The sequence below is a fragment of the Elephas maximus genome, chromosome 22 (assembly GCF_024166365.1).
Source record: "Elephas maximus indicus isolate mEleMax1 chromosome 22, mEleMax1 primary haplotype, whole genome shotgun sequence".
Taxonomy (NCBI): Eukaryota; Metazoa; Chordata; class Mammalia; order Proboscidea; family Elephantidae; genus Elephas; species Elephas maximus.
The window spans coordinates 26895533-26918188 of record NC_064840.1 but is presented as its reverse complement, the minus strand read 5'-3'; the positions used below and the strand labels follow the sequence as shown (position 1 = coordinate 26918188).

The 22656-nt window shown below is 42.4% G+C and overlaps 1 protein-coding gene across 4 annotated transcripts in view; it reads left to right on the top strand.

Moving 5' to 3' along the window:
- NF2 (NF2, moesin-ezrin-radixin like (MERLIN) tumor suppressor) overlaps window positions 1–22656 on the top strand; it is an 84864-nt gene that overhangs the window by 21702 nt on the left and 40506 nt on the right. For all 4 annotated transcript variants that reach the window (XM_049865605.1, XM_049865603.1, XM_049865604.1 and 1 more), the window contains exons 2-4: window positions 10763–10888; window positions 12846–12968; window positions 15223–15306. In XM_049865605.1, coding sequence (XP_049721562.1) covers window positions 10763–10888; window positions 12846–12968; window positions 15223–15306 — 333 coding nt within the window. The remainder of the gene's footprint in view (window positions 1–10762; window positions 10889–12845; window positions 12969–15222; window positions 15307–22656) is intronic.

Below are 22656 nucleotides of genomic sequence, written 5' to 3'. Positions count from 1 at the left end.
TTCTTATTTGGTTCTTTGAGATTTGGATTTCCTTGCCAAGGTATTTTTAGAGAGAGGAAATCAGTATGTGTCACCAAAGGGGGAAAATATATACCTTAAGGCCTAATTATGCAATTAGAATTTTAATAAGGAGCGTCATAAATTCTTGCTTCGTTGCAATCATTTTTTAGAAGACTGCTCTCCTCAGAAGCCTCATCTGGTTTTCCTTATCATTATCATCAACATCAGCCAACCACAAGCATTATCAAGTGTCCAGGGATTATGCAGCACTTGTTTGGTATTTTAGCTATCTAGTGCTGCTGTAACAGAAACACAAGTGAGTGGGTGACTATAACAACCAGAAGTTTGTTCTCTCACAGTTTAGGAGGCTAGAAGTCTGAATTCAGGGCACTGGCCTTAGGGAAAGGCCGTCTGTCTCTGTGGGCCCTGGGGGGGGGGGAGGTCCTTATCTCTTTGCAGCTTCTGTTGATCAGTCCATTGGTGATCTTCATGTGGCCTGGCATCTATCTTCCCCATCTTTGCTTGCTTAATCTGCTCCTTTTATATCTCAAAAGATTGATTTAAGACACACCCTGCACTAATACTGCCTCATTAACAGAAAGAAAACCCATTCCCAAATGGGGTTACACCCACAGGTATAGGGGTTAAGATTTACAATACATATTTGGCGGGGACACAATCCATAACACTTGAGTTCTGGGAGACTTAAAGTGTGTGTGTGTGTGTGTGTGTGTGTGTGTGTGTGTGTGTGTGTGTGTGTGTGTGAGCCCTTGCCTTCAAGTTTGTGATCTGCAGAATTGGAGGAAAGGCAGGAACCTGGGGAAAGACAGAGACTTCATTTTTCCATATATGTAAAGTATGTACTGACTCGTGTATCTGCTATTGTTCAGGGGTGGGAGAAACACTGAGATAAGGAATCAATCTTAAAAAGGTCTGGTCACACATAAATGGCACCATGGAGGTTTGCTGGCCCAAGTGGGCACAGGCTGGGTTACAGCAAGGCAGGCAGAATTTCAGCCACATGGAATTGGTTGAAGGAGGGAGGAAGCCATTTGTGGAGGGCCTTGAAACCAATACTTTAAATAGTTTCATCCCAATAACAGACAGTTGGAGGATGGAGAGAGGAAAATGATTTGCTGTGGTTGATTATGGTGGCTAGAGTTTGGAGTTGGGCTTTTTTGCAAAGACCAGGTTTCAGGTTTGTGAGATTTTGCTCAGATTTCAATGAGGGATAGAGGAATTGGGAGTGGTAGAGAAAAATCAATCTCTTTTGGGGCTAAGATTCTCTTTCTATTTGGAAGATCCCTCTTCCCCCTATGTTAAGAAATAATGGCTGAGTAGGAGTGGTATTTCCTTTAATTGCAAAAGGAAACTGCAGGATGGTTTTGCATTTTAAGTTTGTGAGCCTGCTTTTGTGATGTGGTGATAGCACACTCTGAGGCAGGGGTCAGTTTTACCCCAGCGTTACTGTACTTTCTCATCCTCTTTGATTAGTCGGAATAAAATTTAATGGAACTCATTATTCACTTGCTGCAAAGCAAAATAATTTTTATAACTCTTTCCATTGTATTTGTCTTGTCAATGGAGATATTTGACATCTATTTGTTCAAAATGGACAAATAGATTTGAATTTGGTCCATCAGCATCTTAAATAAATTCTCACTTTTATAAATCGGTTCTCATTGCCAGCCATGACTGCAAAAGTCAGTTATGGGTAAACATTGGGAGGCGAAATCACAGTCATCCTCGGTTTTCCATTTCTGCAATAACCATAAACATGCGGCACACATCTTGAGCCTGGGTGCCTGGGGGGGTGCGGTTCTGTCTGTTGTTCAGGTCTGTAAGGGAGCTAACCTTTTGGCAATTTTCATGGCAACTGCTCGGGCAGCTTGTGAGCTAATTAGAAGAAACCCTGATAAGGGAGTGCTTAAAAAGACCTGGGTTTGTGGGTTCTCTTTACCTGCTGTGGAGTAGACAGCCAGATGGTCAAATAACATTTCTTGTGTGGCTGATATCTAGGCCTGCAGGCCTCTATGAGATGGAACGTTGCTTCTCTTTCAGCTTTTTCCAGAGTCAAGTTTTCTCTGTGAGTTCTAAGTCTTAGACATTTCATATATAGCAGCTGTCTTTGCTACCTAGCTGCTGTGACACAAATACCACAGATGAGTGGCTTTAAAGGCCAGAAATTAATTTTCTCACAATGTGGAGGCTAAAAGTCCAAATCAGGGTCCCAGGCATGTCGATTCCTTTCTTGGCAGTAGCTCCAGGTGTTCCTTGGTTCTTTGGCTTGTAGACAGTCCTCACATGGCATCTGTCTTCCTCCTTGTACATGCGTCTGTGTCTTCTTGTTGTTGTGTGATTCTGACTCATAGTGACCCTATAGGACAGAGTAGAACTGTCCCATAGGGTTCCCAGGCTGCAGTCTCTACGGGAGCAAATCACCAGGTCTTTTCTCCTGTGAAGTAAGTGGCTGTTGGGTTCAAACACTGACCTTTCGGTTAGCCCCTGAATGCCTAACCATTTCTCCACCTGCCTCTGTGTCTAATGTGCTCTTTTTTTATAACTCGGAAGTGATTAGGTTTTCCACACACACTACTCTGATATGGTCTCATTAACATAACAAAGAAAACCCTATTTCCAAACAGGATTACATCCATGGGTATTGTTGTTAGTTTTCATTGAGTGGATTGACCCCACGTGTGTAGAGTAGAATTGCTCTACACAGCTTTTAGAAGCAAATCTTCAGGCCTGTCTTCCGAAGTGCCTCTGGGTGGGTCCAAACTGCCAACGTTTTGGCTAGTAGTCCAGCATTTAGCTGTTTGTACCACCCAGGACTCCTTCCACAAGTATAGGGGTTAGAATTTTTACGGAAGTTTTTGGGAGATAAAATTCAATCCATAACAGCAGCCAAATTTAGTCCTCTCTCAAGAAAGTTGTCCTTTTCTAGCTGTGGCTCCATCCCAGCGTGTGGCTGGGCTCCTACTTACCCTGTACTGTTGTCTCAGCAATCATAGGGATTGTATTGTCGAGGGCTGCGTGGCCCAAAGAAAGCAGTGGGAGAAATGAAATGTGAAAGCTGCTAAGCAAAAAACAAATGGCAGTTTTGGGGCTGAGTCTAAAACCGGCTGATTGTAAAATGGCTGTCAGTTGACATTATTCATAATGCTTACCTGGTTCACAGACCCCAGTCAGCCTTGCAGGTTGTTGGGGCCAGTTGCTTCCTACAACAGAAAAGTGCTACTTTCCGAATACGTTCCTGCCGCAGAGGGTAAGTGCTTAGTGCTATTTACTTAAAACATTCTGAGTTGATAAATTACAAGCACTTCACTCTGGGTGAAGCTCGTAAATTCAGCCCCTGCAAAAAATAACAAGCTGACAGCACTTAGTCCTGTTTATAAAGTTCATACACATCTATTTTTGATACAGGCGCAAGTATATATCTATGAAATAGCGCCGCAGCGTGTTAAAGTAATGGGAACGCACAGCCACTAAGGCAAGAAGCGTTGTACTTGTAGGCTCACTACCATTAGCCTCTGTGCTTGAAGGACATCTTGAGGATGAGGCCTGTGGAGGGGGAGCATGAATGTAGTGGAGTCCAGATTCGTGTTCCTTTCTGCTCTCTGCAAACCACCATTCTCCCACCCTCCCCCTCTTTTTCCCTCTTCTTCGCCAGGATGAGATGAGGCAAGGGCTTGTAGTGGTGTATGTAGAGCGGTTTGCACACTTTGGCCAGGTGAAAGGAGATGGGTTTAAATGCGTATTAATCAGAACCAGGAGTGGTTCTATTTTTGGCAAGCTGTTCGGGAAAAATTGTAAGCCCTAACAAAAAGACCTTTTAGTAGTGTAATGCAAGGCCTGAAAGGCTTACATTCTATCAAGCGTCAGAAAAGGAAATATTTTAACAAAGAAGTACACATAAAACTTATCGCCCTGGTCATACACTTCTTCAAGGTGATGGCCAGTCTTGTCGTGGGATGCTTCACTGCTCTGAACCAGTGATGAACAACTTGGCTCTCATCAGTTGTAGAGTCAGAATTGTCACACAGCATCAGGCTGAAACTGCATATTCAGGACGGCATTGAACATTCAGTACTAGAGATAGGATAATTATGCTGCTTGTCAGATACTAGGGAAGTGCGAAAGACGTTCCTTTGCTTTGCAACAGCTTGGACCCGAGCAGCAGACATGCTGTTCCCTCCGGCTGGCATGACCTCCCTTTCTTCAGCCCCTTCACACAGGCTCTCAAGACCTAGCTCAAATGAGTCTTTCTCTGTAGAGCCTCTCACTCTCCAGGTCCTGGGTTCCCAGGCCCCAGTTGTGTTCCCATGGCATTCTGCCTTGATGGCATTTACCAGGGTGCACTTTTGTTATCCATTTACTTGTCTTCCCTGTCAGACATGAATAGGGACAGTGTCTCGTCTGGAATTCATCATTTATCTCTTGTACCGAGCACAATGACCAGGACGTAGTGGGTGCTCAATAAATGTTTGTCGAATGAGTGATAGTATGGTTACTGTGATGAGAATTGATGGTGCCCTTTCTGATCTGTCATCCATCATCCATGGAGCGAAACAGGACTGGGAAGGTTTAAACAGCACCTCTTGCGGCTGTAGGAAGAGGCAGGGTTAGAATGAATAATAACTACCCTTTATTAAGTATTTGCTCTGGGCTGGGCACTGTTTTAGGCTTTTAACATCTATTAATACACTTCATCCTTAGAGCAACCCCCAAGACAGGTTCTGTTTATTATCTCCATTCCAAAGCACAAGGAAGTTCAATAACTTGCCCAAGGTGACAATAACTCTGCCCAAGTGACAGAGCTGAGATTCATAGGGATGCTAGATACCCGTAGCCTAGCTGTCCTTTTAGACTGGTTTCTGGGAAGAATTAAGCCCTATTACCCTGAGGCATCCATTGTGTGTAACTACTTCACTTCTCTCCTGTTGATCTAGAATGGCACTAGTTATGTTCTATCCTTGGGAGAAGTGGAGAAATTAGTCACTCAATAACTGTGTCCTGTGGTTGAGGTAAGAGAGGCAGAGATAGACTGTTGACAAGTAACTGGTTTTATTTATCCTTTTTTTTTTTTAAGTAACTGGTTTTAGATGGTAGTTTTGGTCCTTTTGGAAACACATCAGTAGATAAGCTATTCTCCAGTCAAATTGACCTACAGTTACTTTAATTTCCTGCAGGGCCATGAAAGCTTTTTTTTTTTGCCTCTAGACCTTTGTGTATGCCCTTCACTCTGCCTGGAACATACTTCCCTGCTCTCTCCTCCTTCCCCAAGCCCAGCCTTCACTTGGCTTCTCTTTCCCACCAGTCGGTTTAGATGTCATTTATCTACTTCTCCATATTCCCTAACCCTTTCTAGGGGTCTCTATAGCCCTGGGCTGTCCCTCTTGTGGCACTCACAAGTGTTGTAGTGCTAAAATGACAATAAACCTGGAGTCTATTCTTGGGGTGACATTAGGGAGGGTGGTTACCTGTTCTCGACTCGTTCGTGCTCTACACCTGTTGCGTGAGAGTAGAGACTTTTCCCCTGCACCCTGTGCAGTGCTTAGACACAGTGTGTGTTCACTGAATATTTGTTGACAGTGAATGAATGGTGGTTCATTTCACTTGAAGTCTTTGAGCCTTGGGTGTTTGAAGCTGTCAAGTCAGTTTAGTTGACTAATACTGCTCTTGTTCTGAGGCGTCTGCAACCTCCGGAGACATTCAAATGACTGTGAACCACTGAACGCCGTCAGCGCAGTGTAGCGGACCAGTGATAAGACCGGAGACAAGCACGGTCATGTCCTTGTGAGCCAGCCAGCCCCCGGGAAACCCAGGCTGCCACCCAAGACCTCCTCCTGCAGGCTGTCTTGAGAGCTCCTGGGAGCACTACGACCAATAGCTCTTGTTTGTAAGGAAGTAAAAACTCAAATCAGAAAGACTAGTAAGCAAGCCTCACACATTTGGGGAAGAACATGTTGAAAAGTACAACCTCATGGGTGACGGGATGAGTAGATTCAATGAAAGAGAAAAACATTTAATTTATAAACAGGGCTAAGGCTTTAAATCAGAGGAGCCCTGGTGGCACAGTGGTGAAATACTCAGCTGTTAACTGCAAGGTCAGTAGTTCGTTCGAACCCAACAGTGACTCCATGGGAGAAAAGACCTGGCTATCTGCTCCTGTAAAGATTACAGCCTAGGAAATCATGTTAGGCAGTTCTACTCTGTCCTGTAGGGTTGTTATGAGTTGGAATCGACTCAACACAACAACCAGGCTGTAAATCAGATATATTTAGTACATCTCTACCTGTTTCCTCAGGCTTCTTAATATATCTTGTCTAAACTTAATCACTCATCTATCTTCCCAAATACATTCTTCTGTGTTCCATCTCTCTCTTAGTGGAACCACCGGTGCCCAAGCCAGAACTTCGGGAGCCCTCTGATTCTTTCTCCCTCAATCCCCGCAGGCCTTCAGCACCCATTCTGTGACTCTGCCTCCTTTCCATTCCCTCAAGCTGTCCCCCCCACCCCTTCATCCCCCCCACTGCCTTTAGTATGGCAAGAGTTGCCCTCTTTTCTGGTCTTCTTGCATCCAGGTTCCCTTCCTCCAACCCATTCTACACCCTGTCATCAGAGCCCATTCCAAAATGCAGGTCTGATCCCATCACTCCTGCCTAGGAGTCTTCAGAGACTTGCCACTTGCCATGGCTTTCAGGCTGAAGGCAGCCACCTGGCCCAGCCTCACGCCCCCCACTGCACCATGCTCCTCCTGAGCTCGGGCTATCTTGTTTTAGCTCTACCAAAGAACTTGCAGTTCCCTGTCAAGATCATGAATTTCTTTTTTTTTTTTAATTTATTTTCTTCCCTCCTTCATCTAACTCTTACTTGCTCCTGAAAACCTTCTCTGACCTTAGTCCTTGCCTGTATCACCTGCAGGGACAGTGGTCACCCCATTTTGTATCCTCAGTGTCCAAGATTACTTGGCCCTTAGGGAGTGGTCTAGAATACTTGTTGAAAGAATAAATGATACACATATTTGTATATGCTGCAGATAAAAAAAAAAAATGCTGCAGATACATTCATTTATTTACTAGAGCACCTAGGGGACACAGTTAGGGAAACTTCCTAGACGTATCCTAACACCCTGTGGGACTGAGTTACTGGGTTTGAAGGCTCAGAACCATAGTCTCAGGGGACATTTAGGTCAGTTGGCGTAACAATAGTTCACAAAGATAAGGTTCTATATTCTAGATTGGTAAGCAGCATCTGGGGTCTTAAAACCTTGGGAGTGGCCATCTGAGATACAACTATCTGTCTCCTGTCTGGAGCAAAGGATAGTGAAGGAAATCAAAGACTCAAGGAAGCAGGTAGTCCACAGGACTAATGGCCCATACAAACCACAGTCTCCTCTAGCCTGAGACTAGAAGAACTAGATGGTGCCTGGCTGCTACTACTGACAGTTCTGACAGGGACACAATAGAAGGTCCCAGTTAGAATGGGAGAAAAATGTAGAACAAAACTCAGATTCATTAAAAAAAAAAAAAACTGGCCAGACAGAGACTGGAGGAACCCCCGAGACTATCACCCTAAGACACTCTGTTAACCTGGAACTGAGCTCCTGGAGGTCACCTTTCAGCCAGATAATAGATTGGCCCTTTAAAAAAAAAAAAAAAAAAACCACCCATGAGGACTGTGCTCTTCAGAACAGTCAACTGTATGAGGCCAAACAGGCAACATTTGCCCAAAAGCAAAGATAGGAAGGCAAGGAGGGGCAGGGAAACTGGAGAGATGGAAACGGGGAAGGAAGAAGAGTAATGGGGAGAGTGCTTGACACATTGTGAGCACAGCAGCCAATGTCACAAAACGATTTGTGTATGAATTGTTGAATGGGAAACTAATCTGCTGTGTAAACTTTCACCTAAAACACAATAAAAATGTTCAACAACAGCAACAACAAAGAGAATAAATGGGAGGTAACAGATGCTTTAGTTCACATTGAGCTATAGATGAGCATTAGTTGGCCCTTCTGAAAATGGGTTTTGGTTCAGGGTGGGAAAGAGTGTTAAGACACCGGATATTTACCGGAAAAGGCGACTGGGGAGTGCTGGTAGAGAGCAAGAAGGAGGGAACCCCACAGAGCCGGGGCGGGAGCTGGTTTCTTAAATCTGTCAACATCGAGCCGATTCTTACTCATGACGACCACATGTGTATCAGAGTAGAATGTGCTCCATAGGGTTTTGGAGCTGATTTTTCAGGAGTAGATTGCCAGGCATTTTCTTCTGAGGCACCTTTAGGTGGATCCACCCTTTCGGTTAGCAGCCAAGTGTATTAAGACCAGTGTCTACTTTGGCAAGCTGCTAAAGAGTTTACGTTTTGGCTTCTCCATTTGTATAAAAAGATGATGGGGCTACAGTAGGTGCTTACTCAGGCTCGTTTCCAGTTCTGACATTCTGCAATGATTGTTTGATGCTTTGAGTCAAAGTTAAAAATCTAAGTAGGGCATTCTGAGTTGGTGTGAGAATTTTTCCTCTCTCATCACTTCATTGCAAGCTCCATGGGGGCAAAGACATTGTCTTTTTTGCATTCAACAAAGATAGTTTTGCATTTTAAAAACAAAGAAGTAGAGAGAAATACAGGAAAAGGGCATTAATACAATATTATGTTTGAGAATTTAAGCTCCCAAGTCAGGAAATTGGCTCATCGTGCCTCAGCAGCTTTTGTTTAGATTCACTGCACATTCCACCCGCAGACAGTCCCAGCTGCCAGCGGCCCGCCCGGCCAGTGTGCGTTAAAGGGGACTGGGAATCCTTACCTTGATCTCAGCCCTTGGGTGTTTAACTTCTCCCAGTTAATGTCTGTTCTCCAGTGTTACTTTATCTTGTAGCAAGGTAGTCATTTATAATTTATATACTACGTACTGGCTTAAAATAGAGACAAGAGGGTAATCAGCATCTCAAAGCTTCTAGTTTTCCAAAATAACATTTCTTCATGAAGTCTGCCTGTAGGAATTGAAACCTGCCATGAATTAAAAAACACTTTGTTCCTGTTGTCTAACTGGGAAGTAGGTATGCTAGCCAGCATTACTGAGCCTTACAAAGGGGGAAGGAGATCTTTTTTTTTTTTCCTTAATAAAACTCTTCATTTTCTTTTATTCTATTTTAAAGACCTCAAGCTTTGTCGTGTTCCAGGGATGCCACTGTAGTGACAGAGAGGGAACAGAGGCAGAGGCGGAGGACAGATAGGAAAAAGGGCCCCGGTGAAGGACAAAGCTGGTGCACACCTCAACCACTTGTCTGCTGCAGTTTTGGTGTTCTTCCATTTAGCTTGCTGCTTTGCTCAACTTTGACAGCAAACGCAAGGAGAAGGGATGGGCTTTCCTGTCAGGTTCCCCGTACAGAACACACTGTACATTCACATCTCTTAAAAACGAGGCTGACTGGAAAAATCTCCTGTAGAATCAGGTTTTAGGAAAAGCCAAGGAGAGATAGCAGAGGTCTAACTTATTTTTTCCTTCTTGCTTTTGTAACCAGTCTCTGAAACCCGAAATTTTGGTTCCTTATTCCCTGTCATGATGCCTCTTCAGTGTGCCAGGACTTTGGGTAGGGGTTTGTAACGAGGGCAAGAGAAGGAGAGGTGTTTCTGCGGTGGAGTGGTCTTGTTCTTCCTGTGTCTTGTGGCCTTGTGTTTGAATCCCAGGGTGGTTCTTACTGTGGCCACCATTTCTGTGATGTGTCACATGTGACCATAACTGCTCCCGTGTGTGCATTGTCCATGAATGCAAAGGTGCCCCTGACATTTGGTGTGGGGGCAGCAAACAGCGGCTAAGGGGTAGTATAGCCACATCCTGCAAGAGTTAGCTTGAAAGCCACAAGGTGGCAACATTTTCTAAGCTGCAGGGTCTTCTCTTCCCCCGTTAAGATGTTGAATTTGCCATTCCAGCTACAAGATTGAAGAGCTGAGGAAAGGGTTTGGCAGCCATTACTACAGGTCCTTTTGAAAGTGAGGCTGTGGGGTAAACACACTACCGGATATTGTCTGTTTTTCACCTTGGTTTAGATACAGGAATTTGAAATTGCTCTGTGTGACTATGGTGAGTTGTCTCACCTTTAGCCTCAGCTACACATCTGTAGTAGGAAAGAACTGTAATTGGACTGATTGGCCTTTAATGTTCCTTTTTCTCCATGATTTATGACTTTGGTTACAACTTCCTGCCCAGTATTGCTTTAAAAAAAAAAAACTTGTAATAAATCCAGCCTTTAAATTAAAACAAAACTATCATAAAAAAAAAAACTAGCTTTTTATCAAAAGGCAGAGTCATGATTAAAAATAATAATAATAATAATAATAATAATAATAATAATAATAATAATAATAATAATAATAAAATCCCAAGGCAATTAGTGTCCCTAGAGTCTAGCCATCTCCCTGGGTTAACCCAAGAGACTTGATGGTCCTAAATGAGTTTGCTTATTTACCTGCTTTCCTAAATTAGCAGCTTTGGGGATATTAGGATCTGTTAGAAAGTGTCCAGGGGAGGTATTGTGTATGCTTTGCAATGATTAAGCCATTAGGTGCTAATTGGTATTTTCCCACTCATGGTTTTGTGTAGGAAGCTTTAAAATTATTTGGGATTTCTGTGCTCATCAGCCGTCTTAGTGTCATCTCTGCATTTTAAAATCTGGGAGTAGAGAAGGCAGAGAAAAGGTTTTTGTAAGAGCGGATTATGCTTTTTGCTTACAATGTCCTTCCCTATTGGTTTGTTGTATTGCAGATGAAGTGGAAAGGGAAGGACCTGTTTGATTTGGTGTGTCGGACCCTGGGACTTCGGGAAACCTGGTTCTTTGGACTGCAGTATACAATCAAGGACACTGTGGCCTGGCTCAAAATGGACAAGAAGGTTGGACTGGAATTCATTCCATGAAACCAGCGGAGCTCCCATGTTCCCTTCTGCCTTTTCCTTGAGCACACACCTCACTTGTTTGTTTACCATTGGGGTATACAGAGATGATACAAAGAAGAGGGCAGGTTCCTGAAGGGGGCAAGTTCCTGAATTCAGGAGTGCAGAAGGGGGCCCTGGGGATGCCACAGGTTTCTCTACCCCTCACAGACTCTCCTAGGAAGCAGAGTTAACCGAGATTAAGCTGTTGCCAGCCCTGGTTTATTTATCCATTATCACCAGGCTGATTACTTCTGGCTTTATGCCCTTTAATTTACTGAACCACTAGTTAGACTTTATGAATAAAAACTACAGTTACCTTCATACACACACGAGTGTATGTATACACACACAGACACAGTTTATGTCTTTGCAAGATTCTCCTAGGGCTCATGTTCTTTAATGAATTTTTTAAAAGTGTTTTTGAGAAACACCATGGCCTGATTTGAATTCATCATTAGTGTGACCTAAGGGAGTAAAGACTACCCTGGTTCCTCTGGCGAAGGAAGAATGTTCGTTTTGTCCTCAGGATACTCTGGGGGTTCTGAAACTTTGTAGGGAAGTCTGGGCTCCCAGCCACTCGAGTGTGGTTTGGAAATGGATATGGCTTAGGGGAACAGCCCTCTACATGGGTTCGTATATGCACACAGAGTCACATTTACTTGCTTACCTAACCATGAAGACAGTTGGGGAGCAGGACCGTATGCTTTTCAGGGCCAGTAACTCCTGAGGGACACCTGAACCTCAAAGTAAGTCAATGTCTAATTTTTATCCCAGAAGGTACCCCCTGTAATTGCCTACCTGAAGTTATTATCTACTACATGGCATGGTAAACAATGAAAGCCTCCTCTTTTACCACTTGGACTCTAAGTTGAAATGTTCAGATTGTTTCCAAGTGTGGACACGGTCTGACTCTTCACATTAGAATTCCTGCTGGTTGTAAGTTTCACAATTGGAATTCCCAATGATTGAGAACATCAAAATGCCATTGTGTACCGATGTTACTGTGAGTGTCCTAGATCAGGTTTATTTTTGCATCTCCCGGGCATTGCCACCTGGTATTTGGCAGGAGCATGGAGAGTTATGTATCAAAGACAACAAACTTTTCCGTATCTTTTTGGAATTCTCAGCCAAGTAAATTTTAAATCAGACGGGAGTGTTGGCCAAATAGAACTAGATTGGGGGCATCAGGTGCCATGGAGCCTGCTGCTCAAAGGAAATAAATTATGACATGTGCTAATAGGGCCTCATAGCATGTCATATGGCATGGTTATGTCCTGAACTAAAGTGCGCTCTGGAGAGCAGACGATTCAGGCTTTTCAGGGGGTGGATGAATTTGTTAGAAGATTAAAGGCACTGGTGACTGACTGTTCCAAGCATCCTGTGGGGCATCCACGGAAGCTCCTTAAAATAAAGGGGTGCTGTGATGGACACGTTTCACTTCTGTTGCTTGGTTAATGTTTGGATGATTTCATCAGGATCTGGTTCATCACCTCTAAGCTCTATTCCTACATGGACTTCAGTGTGGGAGGTGGGCAGCGAGAAAAAAGAGTAAAAGAAGATTCTATTACATTAGAAAATTAAAAAACCTTCAGTCTCCTATGAAGATAGTGCTTAAAACCTTTGAGTTATAAGTTTTTAGTTTTAACAATTTCTGTGTCCTGAGAATATTTGTGCCTTAATGATCTTAGCTCCACCCACCCCGTGGGGATATTGATTAATTTGGTTCAGAAACACCACATGAAGGAAATGTTGTCTTTTGTTATACATGACTTTGTGACTGCTTCAGACTAGAGTCACAACCTTTGGGGAAGGTGATGACTTTAGAGGGGCAAAAATTTTCCTATAGCCCCTGAAAAAGGCTTTTTGGTGGTAGCACCAAGACAGCGTGTTTATCTTTTGCACTTCAACTCTGCAGGTGCTGGATCATGATGTTTCAAAGGAAGAGCCAGTAACCTTTCACTTCCTGGCCAAATTTTATCCTGAGAATGCTGAGGAGGAGCTGGTTCAGGAGATCACCCAACATTTATTCTTCTTGCAGGTACACCACTCCATGCTACCTTCCTAATTCCGAGAGAAGTCTCCCAGGCATGGTTGCGGAGTCCGCCGGGGAGAACCCTTTAGTGTTGATTGAACACAAGTGCCTTCACATTGTGAAAATATTCTGCCTCTGGAAAGTCAGTCCCTTTGGTTCTGAAATGGAAAAATCTTCAGAATAGAACTATACTTGAGTGATGAGAATTGGTGTCAGATGAAATTGCAAAAGTGTGATGGTGAAAGAATGGATGCAAGTAGCTACCTAACTTAAAATCTCCTTGAAGATGGAATCTGTTTTCTTCTTAAACATAGTCACTAGTTACAAAGAAAGGTTAAAGAGAGATTCTTATAGAGCACCAGTTCTCTGCCAAGTTCAAAATCTTCACTCGTTGAGACAGGGCTTCTCAGAACCCCAGTGACACTTGGTTTATACCACGTGTGTGGTACTTCAAACATTGTGCTTCATGTACTCTTTGTCTATAATTGTCTTATTTCCCCCCTTACTCCCTCATTCGATTGTAAGCCCCCTAAAGGCAAGGTTCATTGAGTGCACGGTAGGCATTCCATGAGTAATTGCTCAATTGGATTGAGTAATTGCTTAATTGGATTGAAGAAATTAGGAGATCCATAATTATAGGCTCAAAGACAGCTAGTTACTGTCTGAGGGCACGGCGGAGGTGGGTAGTTTGAGGATGCAAGCCCTGTCTGTTTCATTTCTCTTCTTACTGCTTGGTCAGAGCCAGTCCTCAATTTCATGGCTGGTTACAGTGATTGGCGCTGGGGCTGCCCCATGTGCCCAAAAGCCCCTGCTGCCAGTTTAACGTAAAAGATTGTGGTGGGGGTGCTAGTTACACGGTTTCCAGAAGTGGATGTGTAACCTGTTGTGTAAAAAACCCCAACCTATAATTAGGTTGAGCCTCAGTATATTGTATTCAGTAAATGTTAAGTTAAATGTAATAAAACCCCTGAAATCCTTTCTTTTACAAAACAAGTTTGCCGTATAGATAATCTTTCCAACATTTTCAGGTCAATTTCAGTTTTTCTGTAGTGTTGTGTTCTTTTTTTCTTAAAAAGAAACCAAAGGATTTGAAAGTTATACTGTTTCAGAAACATCTCAGGTTTTCATTTTCTCTGTAGGAACATAAAATCAGTTTTCAAACCTGGGAAGACTTTTTGCCTTTGAATGAAATCATAATCATCTCCCTGGGTGGTGCAAATGGTTAAGCACTCAACTACTAATCAAAAGGTTGGTGTTTCGAGTCTACCCAGAGACACCTTGGAAGAAAGGCTTGGTGATTTGCATAGCCGTGAAAGCCCTATGAAGGACATTTCTACTGTGACACACATGAGGTCACCATGAGTTGGAACTGACTTGAAGGCAACTGGTACTAGTACTGGTAGACCCCAGAATGTCCTAGCCTAGAGTTACAGAAATGGCTTTCTTGTAAAGCTCTTGGGAGCTGTGCCTATCCCTCATGTGACTTTGGCCTGATGTTCCCTCATACTGAAGTATTGGAACGTTTTCGTGGCTGAGTAAGGACCTGGGTGATGTTGACACTTGTGAAGAGAGAATCGGCTTTCCAGCTGTTTTTCAGAGTGCCACCACTTCATGTGGCTCTCCTGCCTCTGTGTCTGCAATATCACACACTGCACCACTCTGAGAAATTAAGGGCAATGAGATATGTTAATTCAGCATTATGGCTTATGAGTTATGTTTCCTGGACCTCATGTGTACTTAAAAGTTTAATCAATCAAACGTTATTGCTTCCTTCTTCCTCAGCATAGGCACATTGAAGTGATGATTTTTTCTGCAGTCATAACTCAGTGGCCTTGGTGACTTTTGTCTTATGTTAAGACTTAAAAGCAGACTCCATTTCCTCTAGTGCTGAGTGTGCTCAGCAGGGGCCAAGGCTGCAGTCACCACCCAAGTGCTCCTGATACTCCTCGCGTTCGCAGCTCTCCTCTGTCACAGCCCAGATGTCAGTCTGTTTTAACCATGAAGATTGTTTTCCCTCTTCAGCATGTGATCATGAGAAGTGATAAGGGGTTTTTATGCGGAGTCATCTTCCCAGTGACTTCTCAGTGAATGAACTCTCAACCTGTCTGCATCAGTAAAAAATTGTGCCCTTTGTCAGAAAATGATTAACAGGCTGGTTTGGCAGCCCTCATTAGAACACCCTGCAGCCATCTGCTGTGCCTGATGTGCAACGCTCCCTTCCATGCTCACAGTCTCATGTCTCCCTTGTTGACCCTTCCAGGTAAAGAAGCAGATTTTAGATGAAAAGATCTACTGCCCTCCCGAGGCTTCTGTGCTGCTGGCTTCTTATGCCGTCCAGGCCAAGGTAGGCTCAAAGAAGAAAAAAATGTATTCTTCCTGGGCGTTACCGCATATCATGGGATCACTCCTGTCTGCTGTCTCTTTGTATATTCTGAACTTCAGAGAGACTTGCCCCAGAATGTGAGATGTTATGGGACTTGTGGACTTGGGGAACCACGATAGCGGTCCCACTTCTATATAACCTTGTGTGTGCACATAGATAACATGGTCACTTTTTTTTTATAAAGCATCTCATTGATGCATAACATACATATAGAAAAGTGCACAGATGAGAAATATATGGCATAGTAAATTTTCTGGGTCATCTCATTTTGCACATGTAATCAGCTACATTCACTGGCTCAACCTCTCTTTTTATTAATTAAAAAAAATGAATTTATGGATTCCAGTTTTGGCTAAACATGGCCTTGAGGTTCTCATTTCAAGCTCATCTGAGAACCAGAGCCACACCCTTAGAGAAAGCCCACTTCATCTCCCCGCCAGGCGTTCCCCCGGGCTTGTAGCTGTGCCCCGCTGATCTGTCTGGTTTTCTGAAAGTCTTCCACAGGGAAATCACTGCAGGCTGGGAATGGTGGAGGAGGAAGGCCATGGTCTTGTGATTTTGTCCCTTCTGTTTTTATAAGGACCTGCCCAGGGGCTTCATGTTCCTGGCATTTCCCACTTAAATCACATATTACCTTCTCTTCGTCCCCCTGCTCCTGCCTTTCACTGCAGTGTAAGATGTCCCCAGAGTTGGGATGCCTTGATGGCTTTTGTGATTTTGAAACAAGATCTTTTCAGCTATTATTTTCCTTTTTAGCAACCAAAAAACCCAAACCCGTTGCCTTGATTCCAACTCATACTGACCCTATAGGACAGTTTCCAAGGAGTGACTGGTGGTTTCAAGCTGCCAAACTTTTGGTTAGCAGATGAGCTCTTAACTACTACATAAAGCCATTTCCCTGTGATGCTAGAAAAATTAATAAGATACTCTTGACTTCTTAGCTCACTTTTTTGGATAGATACGATTTAATTTCAGATCAAACCTAGGAAGTAGTTATCCTGCCATTTGAAGCGGAAAAAAAGGTCTGTACCTGCTGGTCAAAACAACAGGAGTCAGTTTAATCATCTAATGACGAGGCTAATACCTGTTGAGTGTTCACCAGCCTCTCAAGGGGCAGAATCTGTCACAAATGTAGACACTAAAGCAGTTAGCTGCCCTCAGTGTCTTGCCCAAGGTCATTTGGGCAATCTTGGGTAAGGCTAAGGGCAGAATCCATGACTTTGGGGTTATATTTTGTGCCTCCCCTGTTTCATCAATGAAATGGATTGACGCAGTGGCTACAACAGTGGGCTGAAGCATAACAACGATTGTGAGGGTGTGGCAGGACGGGAGAGTGTTTCATTCTGTCGTAAATAGGGTCGCTGTGAGTCGGAACCCACTTGACGGCATCTAACAACCGACAGCTATTCCACTGCCCTGAAAAATGAGTAATTGAGAAAACAGAAAATGGGCCTTGACTCAACTAAAACATATGCTTCCTTTTATGCTTTGATTAAGAATATTAATAACAGGAAAAATGTGTCCTTTCAATCAGTATCACCCTGACAATGATGAAGCAGTCGTTGTCACTTTCATTAAATCCAAGCACTTCCTGGCTTGGCGTTGAGTTCCTTTTCAGCACACTTTCTCTCCAGCTAAGAGGAGACCCAAGCTCTCAAGGTCGCTACCTCTCTTGAAGGGCTTCAGTCTGAAAGGCTACATTTTCTGTGCATGGATTTCAGGCCACAAATTCAAACACCACCTGTGTATGTGGGGGGAAATACTTTTCAGGGAACAAGCAGATGTTTGCTTAAACAGATTTAATTGTAGGAAAGCCCTACTAATTTGGATCCTACTAATTTGGAGATGAAAGTGATTCACAGACAGCATATGTGGTTCATATGGAGGAGACTATTGGATTTTTTCCGGTATAAATTTTCAGAATCTTACAAAAAAAGATAACGTGTGGCTTAGAGTCTGTATTCAGGAAACTAAGGATTACTATAACATGCTTCCAGTCTCTTAATAAGATCGTACATGTTTTAGCGTTTTGCTGTTTTATAAAGTGTTATACCATGAATATTTCATAGCCAAGGCTTGAGACTATTATGCCTTTTTTGCACATCAGTAATTTAAGGCTCAAAAAGAATTAGAAAGTTGTCCAAGGTTACAGTACTTGTATGTAACATTATTTTTATGGAGTTTTAGCCCACTTTTTTTTAAAAATTGTTGTGAACATATATGTAACAACGTTTGCCAGTTCAGCATTTTTTAGGTGAACAATTTAGAGTCATCAGTTACATTAACTTTTTAAGGAACTGCCAAACTGTTTCCCACAGTGGCTGTACCATTTTGCATTCCCACCAGCAATGGATAGGTGTTCCAGTTTCTCTACATTTTTGCCAACATTTGTTTTCCTTTTTTGTTTACTTGTTTGTTTTTATCTTAGCCATCCAAGTGGAAGTGAAGTGGTATCTCATTGTGATTTTGATTTGCATCTCTTAATGGTATAACTTCATATCGGAATCAACTCAACGACAATGGGTTTGGGTTTTTTGGAATGGTACAGCCAAGGAGCCCTGGTGGCACAGTGGTTTAGCGCTCGCTGCTAACCAAAAGGTCAGCAGTTAAACCCACCAGTTGCTCTGTGGGAGAAGAATGTGGCAGTCTGCTTCCATAAAGATTATGGCCTTGGGAACCCTATGGGGCAGTTCTCCTCTATCCTGCAGAGTTGCCACGAGTTGAAATTGACTCAGCTGCACTGAGCTTGGTGTTGATAATGATTTAGCCCACTTCTTGAAGGGCTTGAGGCAGAGTGTAACAAGTGAGTGGAGCCAGGACAAGAACCCTGGCCTTTGGGTTGCGTAACTCGGCACTTTGCTCTTGCCCCACACTGCCTGGTGCGTGAGGGAGGTCTATAGGTAGCACATGCTACTTTTCACAAAGTTCTAGTTTGATTTACATGATCACATTAGTCCAAGCTTTTCAGTAAATCATACCAGTTCCTTCTATTATATTCAGTTGGTTTTTTTCCACAACCTTTCTGGAACAGAAAGGAACTTCAGAAGTATGGAAGGGAAAGTGAATTGAGCTCATTAACACATGGAATGTAATTATGAGCAAATGTATTCATTACAGCATTTCAGCTATTTGAATGGTATAAAGGAAGAAAAAAAATTTTTTTTTCCTTAAGACCCAGTTAATTCCAAAGCATAAAGAAACAATTACCCTCAAAGTATAAATACAAACATAAATCACATAGTTCAGTTAACAAGAACTATATTTCTTGGTTGGAGTTTGAGTTATGTTTGAATCAAAAGTATTGGCTGGGTTTTTTTGGTCCAGTTGCATGAGATACCAAGCCATATTGCAATGTTTAAGCCACCTGTTGGATTTCATATCGATAATTTGTTGCTTGAAACTTGTATTAAAAATGACTTCAAAAGAGAATGGTGTGTAATTTGCCAGTCATACAATGCTGCCTGCAAACGCCTAGTGTTCAGAAGAGAGAGAGGAGTGGTAAGAGATGAGATATGTGAAATACAGGTGGGGAGTGGCAAGAGTTGAGGCTAGAGAGGTCTGGAGGGGGCCAGATTGTAAAATGTCTTAACCTTATCCTGCGGGTGATGGAGAGCCAGTGAATGGTTCCTAGTTAGACAGATCCCTTTGGTAGCTATATGAAGGACAAATTGTAGTGAGACAAGTTTCGAAACAGGGAGACCAGTTAGAAGGCTATGGTGGTTGTCCTTGTTAGAGACCATAAAGTTCAGACCTCGGGCAGTGGTCAGATAAATGCCAGGAGACTGACTTAAAAATATTCAGGAGGTGAAGTTCATATAAATGGTGCTATACTTTGCATATCCTCCTACAAATTGATTTTTTTCTTCTGCTCGCCATTGATTTTGAGATTCACCAGTGTTGTATGTGTGGCTGTAGTTGGTTTTAACTGCTGTATGGTAGCCCACTGACGACTAAACTGTTTATGTATCCATTTCCCTTCTGAGGGAGAGGCAGATTGTTTGCACTTTTTGCCCATGATAGACGGCGCTTTACTGAAAATCCTTATATATGACTCCTTGTGTACCTGAGCAAGAGTTTTTCCCCCCAAGATAGACTTCTAGAAGTAGAATTGCATGAGACGGACAAAAGACATGTCCCTTAATATAACTCTTGAGCTTATAAGAAAAAAAACAAACAGTAGAAAAATGGGTGTAAGAGATATGAACTGGCACTTGATAGAGAAAAAGAGAATGGCCAGTAAATAGGAAAAGATGTTCAATCTCACGAGTAAACAGGAAAAAGGAAAACTAAAGCAATAAGGTAACCTTTCAAACCCATAAGATTGGCAGGGATAACCACAGCGTTGGCACTCCTTTACTGCCTAGGGAATGTGACCCAGCATAACCTCTTTAGAGCGATGGGTGTGGTAGGGGCTGGTCAGGTTGAGGAGGCAGCTTGCCACCCACCCAGTCCCAGAAATTCCATTTCTAGGTGGTTTCTCCAGAGGAACTCCACCTGTACAACGTACCCCTTTCACTGAAAACTGTCAGAATAGCCGGATTTAGTGACCAGTAGGTGGCAGGAATATAACTTTTTTTTTCTGTGTATGTATTAATCAAGTGTTTATGTTTCGCCAAATCCAGTTCAGAGCTTTTGATCTAATTTTCCAGTACCTGTAGACAGAGAAAATGATTTAACACCCAGAAGGAGCCTCTGTTTAACCTACGAATTGACTCCAAGAGTCCTTTAAACGGTAAATTCCCTTCTTGAATTTAGATTTGATTGGTTTATATCAGGGATAGATCCAGGTTTTGTGGGCCCTGGAGTTTCTATAATTTGGGAGGCTGTCTTTAATGCAAGAATACCAAATTATGAATATAAAATTAGGACCAGGCCTGTGCAGGCACAGAGACCTGGAATCCAAGCTTCATTAGCTTCACGGTAAATTCACTGCTGGTTATGTTATCAGAATGCAGTTCTTACATAAAAGGATGGGGAACTGCCATCTTTATCGATGGGATGGTATGACTTTCTTCTATACTCACCAACTACCACAATTGAAGGATTTTTTTTTTTCTTCCTTCGTTTTTAAAAGAGACATTTAAGAGCAGATACACACATCAAAGTGGCTTTAATGTTGTGAGTGGGGGTTAGCCCAGTGGAGAAGCTCTTTCAGCAGGGTCTCTGCCCACCTCTGCACTGCTCAGATGTAATGGATTGATTAATGGAGTAGCGGGGAGCTCAGGATAATAATGTGGGGAGTTAATCTTGCAAGCCTTTGGAACCCAAATTTATAATGTTAACTTTGTGTATCTGCTAACTTTTGTATTAGAGTTTGGTCAGCTCTGATGAAAGGTTGCAAATGCAGTTAACACGGCTTTCTGTAGCCTCCTATCCGTTCAGAAATCCGAGAGGCAGATAACAATAAGAGAGGATAACAACAACAATAAGAATACCTGACTTACATGCTCTACCTGGGTGTCTTACTTCATCCTCAGCACCCATATGAGGCAGACACGATTATGACCCCTGCTGTCCAGATGAGGAAGCTAAGGTTTAGAGAGAGGGTGCCTTCCTCAAGGCCTCAAGGCAATACTTCAGAGCCTCTCCTTCAATATATCCTCTAATGCCACTGCTTTCATCTGACAGTTAAGAGAACACAGAGAGGTGATACAACCTGAGTTTTATCTTTGGACGTCAGGTTGTATTGAGAGCTTATATGTCAAGCATAGTTTTAAAAATTTTATGGGTATTAGTCCATTTAAAGCCCATAAGAGTTCTATAAGCACTGTTATTATCCCATTTAACAGATGAGAAAACTGAGGTGCAAAAATTTCCAGGGTTACATAGCTAATAAGTCCAAGAGCTGGGATTGGACCTCCAGAGTCACGCTGCTACCCATGCTGTACAGCTGCTTCTTCAAAGAGTACAGTTAAAGCTCTGTACAGTTTCTGGCTTGTCAGCCTCTCAGGACTTCTCAGAGATTGAGAGAAATTGGGCTACTTCAGTTTTTCAAGTGAAAAAAAGCCCAGACGGAGTTACAAAAACTGTGGCATATTTAAAATGTTTAAATTTGACAAATTTCTTTAACTTGCACAAAAGCCAATGCAATATAATTCTGCTGTTCACAGATAATTTTAGGAGATTCATGAAAAATAATAATTCATGAGGCTTTTCCAGGGTGGTATGGTAATAAGGCACGATTTAAAGTTGGTGAACATCTTTCAGTCTTATGAGAGTCTCTCTGTACAGTCTGGTATACAAGTTCATTTAGAGAACATACCAAAAGTCTGACTTGATGCTCTTTGAGAATGAAAGGGTGGGGCAAATTCCTGACTCAATTTGGTGATAGATAGAGCAGACAGCTTAGTGTCTGACCTTTTCTTTCTTTTTCCAGTATTGATGACTACAGGGATAAATGCTTAGAGAAGGTTACGCTACAATACTGAGCTTTGGTATTTTTGGTCAGAAGAAAAGCCACTGATGAATTGTGCATGTAAAAATTGTTGAATTGGCAAATGTTTTGTTACATATACTTTTACCACAATTGAAAAAAAAAAAAAAAACCCCACAGAGAAAAGAAAAGCCACTGAGTGATACTTGGAAGGGATAAGCTTTAATTCTGTATTCTACTATGTTGTGTTTTACAGGTAGTGTGTTTTTTAAAAAATCTTCCTTTTTTATTAGTTCCTGGTCAACCTGAAGTTTTCTAGGCAAGAGAGGAGTTTTTTTTTTTTTTTTTAATCAGAAAATAAATTTCAAAGTCATTGACCCTGGATGAGGAAATTAAAATGCAGAGCCCCACTAGTGGCTTGCTCTATGACTTTAGGGAAATCAGTTAACTTTTTACTTATGTCTTATATTGACAACAGATTTTCCAAAGCATTTTTCAGAGTTGTGAAAGATACTAAAAATATTGCCTGTATTATTCCCAGCTCTCAGCTAGCAATTCGTTCCAATTACCAGCCACTTAGAAGCATTTGTATCGTAAATAGGTAAGACTCTTATCGCACGCTGCTTATCACAATTTTCACAATTGTGTTCTGTTGTTTCATTTCAAAAGCTAATGTTTCTGTAGTAACTGCTTTCTTTGAGGGTTAGAAAACATGGCCACATTTCTAAACAAATGTCACATTCTTATTAGCACATCACCCTTCCATCCCTTACGGGATTATGCAACTCTGTTCATAGATATAATCAGCTTTGTATTTTCATTCAAGGATAACAAACTAGCAAGGGTGAAATCTTGACTTGTCATCAAAATTGAATTGCTCCTTGGAATGGAGAGGCAATGAGGATCAAGCTATATTCAGAAAAGGCAGTTAGAGAATC